General features: G+C 39.1%; 1 protein-coding gene across 3 annotated transcripts in view; it reads left to right on the top strand.

The window, feature by feature from the left end:
• Window positions 1–12,149, top strand: part of Exoc6b (exocyst complex component 6B) — a 442,378-nt gene that overhangs the window by 187,230 nt on the left and 242,999 nt on the right. For all 3 annotated transcript variants that reach the window (XM_055596436.1, XM_055596434.1, XM_055596435.1), the window contains one exon: window positions 2,433–2,501. In XM_055596436.1, coding sequence (XP_055452411.1) covers window positions 2,433–2,501 — 69 coding nt within the window. The remainder of the gene's footprint in view (window positions 1–2,432; window positions 2,502–12,149) is intronic.

Genomic DNA, 12,149 nt, shown 5'->3' with positions numbered 1-12,149 from the left:
AGTGCGCACTCCTAGTATGCGCTCCGAGGGGAGCAGGGACGAAAAAAACAGTTTCTAAATATTGGGCTGTTTGTGAGGGAGGGAGAGTTGGTGAGCTGGAACCTCTTTTTTTGTTCCTCTACCTCTTGCCTAGCTCTCTCTGTGGACCTTTCAAAGCAGACAATTGGGCCTGTATGTGGGAGAGTTTATCTGTATGTTAGTTTTGGGGCCAAGAAATAATGGGTCAGGACATTGTTAATAGTCAGAAAACAGACTTGGTGCTGATGACAGGGAAGAACTTTGTCACCTTGCAAGAGGTAGCTTTTACAAACCATTAGTGGGGATACACCAATTCTACCCATTAGCAATGAAATGCCTTTTTTTTTAATGGGGACTGCCAGCTTATTTATCACAGCTCTCCAGGAAATTTCGCCTTACTTTCGCTGTTTATTCTGTAAGGATGGCTCTGACAAGTCACTGGGTTAGGTAGGGTTCTGCCTGAAGAATGGCTTCAAGTAGTTTCATTTTTGAGAGGGACTGGCTCTGTGCCAAAGTGAACCTACAGAAACAAGCTACATAAAGAACCCGTGAAACAAGGCAGAGGCTGAAAATTAGGAGAGTTCTCCAGACTTCTGACATATAAGTAACCACACTTACGCTGAATAAGTGATCTCATTTCCTGCATAGAGTCATCTTTTCTCTACATATTTCCTTTGTCTTTTTTTGTGTGCAAACATTATTTTATGTAGTTTAAATACTATTATAAATCTTCAAAATTTTTTTATTTAGATGATGTGCTTTATATAGCTTTTAGCTCTTGTTTTCTGGCAAGATAAATGTTCGTAACGTTTTCATGCTGTATCTATGTGACTATAGAAGTAATTGGTCACTTGAAATAAGCGACCCTACGGCATAGAGTCTTTTGGTTCCCACAGCAGCTGTTTTGCTTCAGAGGCCTCATCAGTCTGAGAGCTTAAATCAGAGCTTAAATGTAGGAGACCTACGGTATGACTGGTGAAGCACAGCAGAAGGTAGAGTGCCAGGTGGTTCAGGCCGTGAGCATGGCAGTGCTCTGTATAGAACAAAGAACATTTCAGTAAGAGAAAAGTCTTGGTTAGAGAAGCTGTGCCCCAAAGAATAGTCAGTGTTTGCTTTATAAAAGAAAGGGAACCAGCACTGTAACCATTAGTCAGTCTAACCCAGCTTAGATGTGTCTGCTGGTTTTGTGCTGATGATTCACAGTTACCGTTGTGACAGGAAAAACCAGCTAGGTCTTTATTGTAATTACTTATGTACTGTTTCTCTTTCTTTTTTTTTCCCCCTTTTCATTTTGTTTAACATGTATTTTCAGGTCCTTTTTTTATTCTTATTGAATCTGTGTCTGACAAATGATGGTTTCCTTTCTTAGTTGAGGAAATTTAGATGAAAGTCCATTCTGACTTCCTCCTTGTCAAGTCATCTGGCAAATTCCTATTAGTTATAAGAAATGATTTTAGTTAACACCTGATTTTTGCTTTTTATTTTGATGTGTAAGTTTAGTCAACATACCACTCATTATTACTTTAAAATTTGTTGAATAACTTCTTGGTTTGACTTTGCTTTTCTCGTCTCATTTTTAACACAGTGTCCTTGCCTTTCTATATAACTTCTGTACTTTGATGAAAATGACTTACACATTTTAATACTTATGACCTCTAATAACTGTCTGTCCATTAAAACATTTGTCTTGTATAGCAAGTTTCTCTTTGACACTGGAAACTTGGCTTTTACATAAACTGTATGCATTTTAGAAGGAGAGTCAGGTCACCAAAGTCACAGCTCCATCTTTGCACTTCCCCTGGTGGTCCTTGGCCCACATGTGTCTCTGAAGGGAAAGACATCAGGTTTCTCTTCTCATCTTTGACTGTGACACCTGGACCCCATTAGCACAGCTTATTAGTCTTGTACTACAGTAAAAGAGCTAAGATTTTTTACTGTTTTCTCTCTCTCTCTCTCCCTCTCTCTCTCTCTCTCTCTTTGTGTGTGCATGTATGTGATTTTGAGACAGAATTTCATGCACCTAAATATGTGACTTTGAACTCAGGAATGCTTTTTTTTCTGGGTTTATTTTTTCTTTTTAATTTATGTGTATGTATGTGTGTTTCTTTATGTGTATGCCAACTGTGTGTGGGCACTCATGGACACACGAAGACAGTTTTGGATCCCCTGGAACTAGAGTTACAGGTGGTTGTAAGTTATATTATGTAGGTGCTGGGAACTGACCTCAGGTCCTCTGAAAGAGCAGCAAGCACTCGTAATTGCTGAGCCATCTCTACATGATTCTTTTGTTTTGAAATTCCCACTTACAGTATATATCTGGCTGTGAAAACAAGTAACCACTTGAGTATTAAAAAAGAAAGTTAATGTAGTTTTCCTATAATAACCTTGATATTTTTGTAATTGTATGCTTTTAGGTACCTGGAGCTCAAGACTTGGTGGATTTCTCTCCTGTATATCGGTGTCTGCACATATACTCTGTCCTGGTGAGTGTTGATCTGATCTTCCTGATAAAGATGTGTGCTGAACCCCAAGTTCTGAATTATTATTACTATTTTTATTTGCTTTTTAACAAAGTTTTGTTTAATGAGTATTAAGTACTTCCTTCTTGAGTCTTGTTTATATTTGCCATGTAAAATGCTACGTAGCTGATGACATTTCAAAGAGACATCAGCAGATTGGTAGGTTACAAATAGGAATGTATTCATATTTCTGTAACCTAGAATAACCTGTTTTTATACATTAAAATATTTATGAAAAGCATTTACATTTTTTGACAATTACTCCTTTTGTTTTATAAAGTACTGGTAAAAGAAATTTTCTGAAAGGGCAATAGTGTGGTGCTAATAGAATCTTAGGAAGCGGCCGTTTCCCCACTGTGGCCATCCACCTGCATGGAGATGCACAGGTGAGCAGAGCCGGTGGCTCTGAGTGTCGTCTTAATAGATGTTTGTATTTCTTTGGCCGCTGGTATCAAACTGTGCCTTCTTTATAGACACATTAATCACATCATACTTATTTCTTCTAAACCTTGGTTAATGTTTATTTAGGGTTTCTTACGTCTTTTTTTTTTTTTTTCTTGGAAAGAGAAATTTTAGAAATTCTTTCTGTGTAGTTGATAATGACAGTGTAGGGTGTTGTAAACATCCCTCCTGTTTATGTTTCTGTTTCTTGAAATGAACATCTTTAATTTTGATGTAATCAGGCCCATCAATTTTAAACTTAATACTTCATAATGTCTGAACTTCCGTAAAACAACCAAAAGTAAACCTAAACAAACTCAAAAATAAGCACTGATTCCCCCAATCTCAGAGCAACTCCCTCCAATCCCTCCTGTTCCAAGATGATAGACTCCCTTACATTATCTTAAGTGTTCTGTTACTCACTGTGCTGGTGAAAATGGCATATGTGTATCTCTGTGAGTTCTTAATACTCATCTAATTTCTCTTCTGCATGAAGTGGATTAGGATATGCATGAATGTCTACATAAGTGAGATTTTATGCTTTAAATGATTGCTGTGAGCCAGAATGGAAGTGCATTTTTGGGATGACAATAATGTGACAGTGCTGTTTTACCACTGTGCGCTGCTTTTTATAAAGTTTTGTTAAGTTTTTATGAAAACAAAACAGATTTGCTTCAAGTGAGAATTCTATCCGAGAAGTCATTCACTTGCGCATTTACTAGTTGTATGCATTAGGGTGGTCTAGCACACTTATGTGTGAAATGGGAAAATAATTTCCTGTGTAGTGTGGTTGTTGACAGTGAAATGATGTCAGTTCAGTCCTTGGCAAATTATTGATATTTAATAAATGACAGTTGTCTGATGTTTAGATGCAGCACTAGTATTTTCAGAAGCATGCACTATGAAATATAGACATATTTATGTACGCAGGAACTCTAGATTTTATTTTATTTTTAACTTTTTTATTTGTTACAATTTATTTACTTTGTATCACAGCTGTAGCCCCTCTCTTGCCTTCTCCCAATCCTGCCCTTCCTCCCTCTTCTCCTCTCATGCCCCTTCCCCAGTCCACTGATAGGGGAGGACCTCCTCCCCTTCCATCTGACCCTTAGGCTATCAGGTCTCATCAGGACTGTCTGCATTGTCTTCCTCTGTGGCCTGGCAAGGCTGCCCCTCCCCCCTTCAGGGAGAGGTGATCAAAGAGCCAGCCACTGAGTTCATATTGAAGACTGAGCTGTCATGGGTTATATCTGTGCAGGGGTTCTAGGTTATCTCCATGAATGGTCCTTGGTTGGAGTATCAGTCTCAGAAAATACTCCTGGGCCCAGATTTTTTGGTTCTGTTGCTCTCCTTGTGGAGCTCTGTCCCCTCTATCTCACCATTCTTTCATAAGATTCCATGCACTCTGCCCAAAGTTTGGCTATGAGTCTCAGCATCTACTTTGATACCCTGCTGGGTAGAGTCTTTCAGAGGCCTCTGTGGTAGGCTCCTGTCCTGTTGCCTCTTCCAATGCCTGAGGATTGGAATCTGAATGAGGATTGAGTATCTTACCCAGGGTCCTCCTTCTTGCTTAGCTCCATTAGGTGTACAGATTATAGTATGTTTATCCTATATTACATGTATAATATCCACTTATAAGTGAGCATATACCATGTGTGTCTTTCTGCTTCTGGGTTACCTCACTCAGGATGATCTTTTCCAGTTCCCACCGTTTGCCTGAAAATTTCATGATTTCCTTGTTTTTATTGTTTATTCAACATAAGTATGTATTACAATGTTCTCATTTTATATAGTAAACATTAATCATAGACCTTGAGAAAAAGAACAGTTTGACTACTGAAGACTGGAGAATAAGAACATAAACTCTATAGGACTAAGTCCTTCCATTCCAATATTGTCTTCATTTCTTCATTTGGATTTGTCAGCTCATCTTGCTGCCCTTCACTATCCTCAGCATTCTCTTTGTGCCACTGCTGTTTCTTGATGTTCATTTGTTTGTGTGCTAGAACGGAGGGTGGGCTCGTTGGTGGAGCATGTCCTTAACTTTGAGTGAGGATCTGGGTTCAGTCTCCCCTAATGACAGCAGCTTGTTTGCCTGTTGGAGAGTACACAGATAGTAGAAACAACATCATGATGAGTCTTTCACACTTCACTGCTCCTGCAGACTTCTGAAATTTCAGTGGTCTTGAAGCTATAAAAAGATTGTTCTAATCACCAGTTAGAAAGCCACACTCTTGTTGATTTTACCTTAGTACCATATCTAGACCTGCAGGTCTTATGAATATTATTGAACTTTATCTTATTTTCCCCATCATCATAAGGCCATTGCCTCCATTCAGCTACTTATTATAGCTAGTGAAAGTCATCACCTTAAGTGTTTCCTCTACCCCCAATCTCAGACACTTAGCTCCTGCCAAAGTCCTAGTTATGTCTAACATGGGTTACCTGCTTAATCTTATTGATCATCTATCTTGTAAAACACCAAAATAATTGAAGAAAGCACAGCCTATGGCTCTTTAGAGGTCCTCCACATTTCTTGCTGCTTATCACCTTGCTTTCAAATTCTGAAGCATTTTGCAGTTGTCATCCTTTCTTCACATTAGCCCTTCTACCTCAGTTACCACTCCTAATCCATTGTTTTTTTATTCTGTTTCATTTTAATTTCCTGATTCTTATACTTGTCTTCCAGCAAATTTTCCTAATATTGTAAACTGAGCTCAGTAGTGATCTGTTCTCAACATTTGTGTAAGGCCTGTCGTGTGTCTTTGTGTTTATTGCATTGATCATCATATTCTACTAGATTGTCCTTCATCAATAGATGGTAACCCCTTTTAGGGCAGGTATAATGTTTATTCAGTTTGTCACTCTCGCCTTTGACCTTACCAATTAGTATTAGCACTATGTCATAGTCAGTGTTTGTTTTTGATTGTAAGAGGTAAACACCCTTTTTTTTTGACCCTCAGGCAAATCCAGTATTCTCATCTCAGGACATTTTATTCAATGCCAGGGCAGGAACTTACACAGGGAAAACATTTCTATTGGTGTTCAGCGGAAAGATCATAACAGAAGTAACAAAAAGTTGTAATATTTTGTCATTTACAATAGTGTTTATCTGAACTTTTGGCCTGGAGCATAACAAGGCACACTTTGAATAAACATGGCAATATTTATTATTTTTAGTGAAACCGACCTTCCATTCACCCCCTTTATGGCTGTGCTGCGTATAAATTCCCAAGGGATTATTTGAAAAATCCTACTTATATCTGCCAGCCTTATCAGTAGGGCAGAAGTTCATGTATTGTAACAGGAGGTCAGATTTCGGTCATGGTCTTATAGATGGGGCCAAGCACCTGTAAATTCTTCCTTTGGTGACTAAAGTGAAGTACAATATCAAACAGGCAGTAGACTTTTCTAGGAAGTGCTGAACTTTGGCAGGAAGGACAAAGTTTGGTGGGTGGAGGCAAGGGAAGAAAGTGAACAAGGGTCAGATAGTGGTGGAGACTTGGGCCCTGATGTAATCATACAGTGGAAGTGTGTGGGGGCAAAGGTAGATGCATTGTGTGAAACTTTTCAACAATTGATGTGGTTTAAGTCTTCGATTTACAACTTACACACAGTTTAGAGTTCAGCAGGTGAGGAAATAAAATGTCACAATCATTAGAGAAAAAACATTTTTAAAAAGGAAAAAACAAACTCAAAGTCCTCCTGTTAAGGAAGTGATGGATAATAATAACTGGGGTTCTTGTACATTGTGCATTGTTCACACAAAGATGGATGGACTTTCTGTCTAGTGAATACATAAATGAGTCTGCCTTGCATATTTTGTGAAACCTTTATTGACTCAAGGTTATCTGCCATGTTCATGGGTTCCAACTTTCAAATCAGCTTCAATCGAGAAAAGATTTCCATGTATTTTAAGCTCCTTTAAATACTGAAACATCGTTCTAAGTCATCTTGAGGCTAACTATGCTAAACCATCTTATGTACAGGATGTTACAAGATGCTTGAGTATCATTAAGAATGCATATAAAAACAAACAAACAAACAAAAAAACCAACATAAAAATAATGCAGACAAGAGCAAGCCTGTGACTAAAGCCAGACCCCTGGTTCCTGCATTTCATATATAATCTTTCCTCCTAGTGGCATCATGTTCTCCAATGTTCTATATTATATGTTCATTAACAATTTAAATTCCCACATTAAAAATGTTGATAAAATGTACACCTTTGATTTAGTACTGTTCTGCATGTGTGCTATATTATAATAAAACATTTACTTTCTAGATTCCTGACATCCTGAAGTAGCAATTATAGCAGTAATCCAGATGTTTCTTAATGCACACAGCAACCCCCTTAGTATTGCATCAATCTTAAGAATTGCAGTTCTGTCCTTTAGCAGCAAAAGGACACAGTAGAGAAGTATGAGAGAGAGTGGAGAGTGTTGTTCTGTGGAGCAGCATTACTACAGAGGCTCTCCCAAGTGCCTGGGTAAGTACTCGGGTAAGGTGCCTCTGTAAATTTGATGAAAGCCATCATCTCTTTAATCTAGGTGAAAAGCATGTGTCTACCATAAAAAAAATTAAAGTGAGTTTGCTGCTTTGTAGTCCAGGAGCCTTGACTTCTGGAATGTTGCATGGAGTGGGTTACATGCTCATGCCAGCATGCCTGGCTGTACATGGAATACTGTGATTAGCCTGTCAGCCTTCCTCACCTCCTTGAATCTATCCACAGACCTCAAAAGAATCCACCATCTAAATGGAAATATAGACTGAGTCAGGTTGCAGCTGTCTAAGTACAGACCAATGCCCCCAAATAGCTAATGCCAGGTTCCCTTGAGTATCCCTTGTATTAGTGCCCCCTGAAGCTTCTTGCCACCTTGGTTTTTCCTTAGGTTCAGAAGCCCTACCTAGTGTAAATGTAAAATGTATTTTAAAGTGACCTTGTTACCGTGTCATAAATCTCTCTTCTCTAGGCTTGCCTTTCTCTCAAGAATATGACTAGCCTCTACAACTAAGCTAATAGCTGTTTCTTGACTACATATATTAAAAAGATCCAAAACAGAGGCTTATAAATAATGTTGAGAACTGCTAGTAAGTAAATGTGTTGAATTTCAGCCTATTTCCCTTTTTTCCCCAGAGACTGTGCTGTAATTAGAAGTGAGTCAGCATTGGGTCTAGAATTTATCCCCTCTCTAGGCTTGTGGTAGCTGCCAAGGATGAGACAGAGTGGAATGGGCAGGGACCTTCTCGGAATGTGCTTCTGCCACGGCTTCTGTCCCCCACCTGGGTCAAGAGAGTATGTGGCCTCCCATTCTTAACGTGCAGATACCTCCTGGTGTGGCCTGTAAGGTAGCTGTGAAAAATGACAGAAGCGGTGATCATGGAGCAGCAGGTAACAGGAAGAAAAGAATTTGGAGACTAGAAATAGGTACTAATATAGTGACACATCTTCACAAGTGTTAAATTTCTTAATAAAATTTGTTAATGAACTTTGATAGAAGTTGACCATTATGCTACAACACTCAGGAAGATAAACAATTGAAGAGTTTATGGCACCGCTGGAGTTTAATTAACAAAATGATTAGTCTTAGCAGTCTCGCTCTCAGCCCCAAGACAGCAGTCAGTGACCGATGAAGGCTCGTCTCCCAACAAGTCACTATACTATCACATCTAAAGCTTAGGGAACACTGCGGATGCAAAGCATGGAAGAAGAAGGGCAGTGAAATCCTATCCTTTAGACATGACACAACCAGTGTAGTCATGGACTCAAGGCAGCTGCTAGCTCTTGAACCAGTCCTCTACAAGACAGGGCCCTGGAGCAGGCAGTTGTGAACAGGGAAGGAGAGGCTCATGGAACACAGCCTCTACTACTGAACTGTAGGTTACTGATGGAATCTGGTGAAGGGGAACCATGTCTTTAGTTTTGTATGCTGCATCATACCCACCAGTTTCCAGTGGATTCTTCCAACTTCAAGGCCGTGCAGAAGGCCCTAGTCAAAATCAGAGGATCATAAGCATAAAGATACAAATGTGGGAAAGAGATTAGTAAGACAGAGGATGGAAGGGTAGGGCTGGGTGACTGGGATGAGAGCAGTCACAATACATTATATACATGTATGAAATTATTAAAGAAGTTTAATTAATAAAAATATCTACCCACAAAGCTATGTTTTTCTAAAGCTAGCATATGTGGCTGATAATGCTGAAAGATCAAGATGATCAGAACAAGTTTGCGAAAAGCTTATATTTGATTTTTCTAGTGACAAGCTGCTGCTTTGTAAGAAACCTGGAATGCTGTTTCTAGAAAATCCTGGGAGCAGGAGTAGGATGAAAGTGAGTCCCATATGCAAATCTTTTAGAGTAGCTCTCCTTTTGTCTGTTTATCCACTTGAACTATATTTTTAAGAACTTTAGGTGACTTTATAAGCTTTAGGCTCTATTCTACTTGGCTCACTTTGTAATTATTTTTATTTTAATGGGCTTTATTTTCCCTCTCAAAACATTCTTGTGCATTCCCACGGTATCCAAGGCATGTACAAGTAGCACCATTAAGGAACCAGCTTAGAAAAGAGCCAGCTGCATTCTGCTTTCTTCTCATGGTGATCTTGAATACTTCTGTATAGTAAGAACACGTTTTATATATTTCCTTTAGAGTTTTTGTTTGTTTGTTTGTTTGTTTTTAGTGTGAAATTTTGCACTGAAATGTTTAGCAGCTCAGAATCTATGTCTGATACTATGTAGTTCCTTCCACTCCCCTACTATACCGTAGGGATTCAGGAGAGCCACTGAGCCACTAGTGCCTGGCAGGGATAGATAGGAGTAAACACTGTGCAGATCATAGAGAAGGAGCTGAGGGCAAAGTACTTTGTGCACTGCATTGATAAGAACACAGGAAGAGCATTTCTAGCGATAACTTTCCTGCAGTGTAGACAAATGGGCTCTGGTTTGTAGTAGCTGTAATCTAGTTTGTTGTAATTGTCATAATGCTCTTTTAACCCTGGGACCTTATTACCCGTGGGCATATCTATCATTTGGCTTTGAATAAAACAACAGGCAGAAAAAAGAAAAAAAATGAGTGAAACAAAAAGCTTATTTGGAGATAATTGGACTTTTCAATTGTGCTTACTTGTGTGTTTTTTATGTATGTTAAACAATGATCTCACATGGACAGCTTTAGACAGAGATTATGATGACTTTTCAGGCTCGGAGAAAGCAAGCAAGAGGTAATCGCATATAACACTGAGTAATGTTAATTATGGTTTAATCTTAAGTTTAACATAAGTGTAAACTGTGTAGTTTCTCATTGTTTGCAGAATAATTTTGGGCATGGTATGACTAGTCTGCATTGGACTCTCACCTTCTCTCTCTCTGCACTTTTCCTTCCAGCTGTTCATGCATGTGTTCCCCCAGCCTCTTCTCCCATGATGTATTTCACATGTTTGTTTTTTTCTTCTGAATGTAGTCAGAAGTATCTCCCTATTTGTTCCTTTCTTTCTATCTATCTATCTATCTATCTATCTATCTATCTATCTATCTATCTATCTATATGTTTCTTCCTACAATTGATGTTGTTTCTGCCAGATTTCTTTGAAAATTTTAAATTTGAAAATTTTTTGTTAGTTTATCATATCTAAGGGGTCTTTCTTCTGGATGCTGGTTTAGTAGATTGCTCTGGTAGTTGTAATATCATGTGAGGGCCATCAATGATTGTAGCCAATGCCTGTGACTTAACCCACAAAAGCACACATGGGAGACAAAGACACTTCTCTTTCTCTTGTTGGGAGTTAGTTTGTTGGAACATTTATGTAAGTGACATACATCAAAATGATTTTTTAAAATGTTAGTTACAGTTTATTCATTTTGTATCCCAGCTGTATCCGCTCCCTCATTCCCTCCCAACCCCACCCTCCCTCCTTCATCTCCTCTCTGCCCCTTTTGGAGTCCACTGATAGGGGAGGACCTCCTCCCCTTTCTTCTGACCCTGGTTTATCAGGTATCTTCAGGCCTGGCTGCAAAGTCCTCCTCTGTGGCCTAGCTGGACTGCTCCTCCCTCGGGTGTCTGGGGGAGGTCAAAGAGCCAGCCACTGAGTTCATGTCAAAAATAGTCCCTGTTCCCCTTACTAGGGAATACTGAGCTACCACAGGCTACATCTGAGCCGGGGTTCTAGGTTATATGCATACATGGTCCTTGGTTGGAGAAACAGTCTCACAAAAGACCCCTGTGCCAGATATATTTGGTCCTTGTGGAGCTCCTGTCCTCTCCAGGTCATACTAACTCCCTCTCCGTTCAAAAAATTCCCTGCACTCTGCCCAAGGTTTGGTTATGAGTCTTAGTATCTGCTTTGATACACTGCTAGGTAGAGTCTTTCAGAGGCCCTCTGTGGTAGGCTCCTGTCATGTTACTTGTTTTCTCCTACATCCAAAGTCCATCCCATTAGTCTTTCTACGTGAGGGTTGATCATCTTACCCAGGATTCTCTTTCTTATTTATCTTCTTTAGATGTCCAGATTGAAGCAAATTCCATAGCTTACTTATGGTTCCTAGTTGCAGGTGTCATGAAGAGTGGGTTTTTTTTGTTTTTGTTTTGTTTTGTTTTGTTTTTGATGAAGAGTGTTTTTTAACTTATAGGTAGAATGGTTTTATTTTATATTTTGGAAGCATGAAAAGCCTGAGTTTGGAACTTGAATTCTGTCCTTCCTTAAATTTCTATAACTCAAACAATAAATAGTCTAGAGCCGTGGTTCTCAACCATCATAATGCTGAGACCCTGTAATACACTTTCTCATGTTGTGGTGACCCCCAACCATAAATTCATTTTTCTTGCTACTTCATAACTCTAATTTTGCTACTGTTATGAATTGTAATGTAAATATCTTTTCTGGTGGTCTTAGGTGACCCCTGTGAAAGGGTCAGTTCACTCCTAAAGGGCTTGTGACCCACATACGTAGAATTGCTGGTCTAGTGGTAGTCATTTAGGGCTTTGACACTGGAGTGGATGATCTGACTGCTGAATCTAGACTCCCTGAGAAAGCGTTTGCATGGTCCATCTTCTCATAACTCAACTTATTTAGAACTGCTATATTTTTCCACATTATGGAATAAGCTAGTAAATAGCTATAAAAGAAATAAGGGATTATATGTAAGGATACCCCAGGAGGGCTATTTGAAAAA

Source organism: Psammomys obesus, unplaced genomic scaffold (genome assembly GCF_907164565.1).
Source record: "Psammomys obesus unplaced genomic scaffold, mPsaObe1.curated_primary_1811, whole genome shotgun sequence".
NCBI classification, from domain to species: domain Eukaryota; kingdom Metazoa; phylum Chordata; class Mammalia; order Rodentia; family Muridae; genus Psammomys; species Psammomys obesus.
This window is presented reverse-complemented; position numbering and strand designations above follow the sequence as displayed.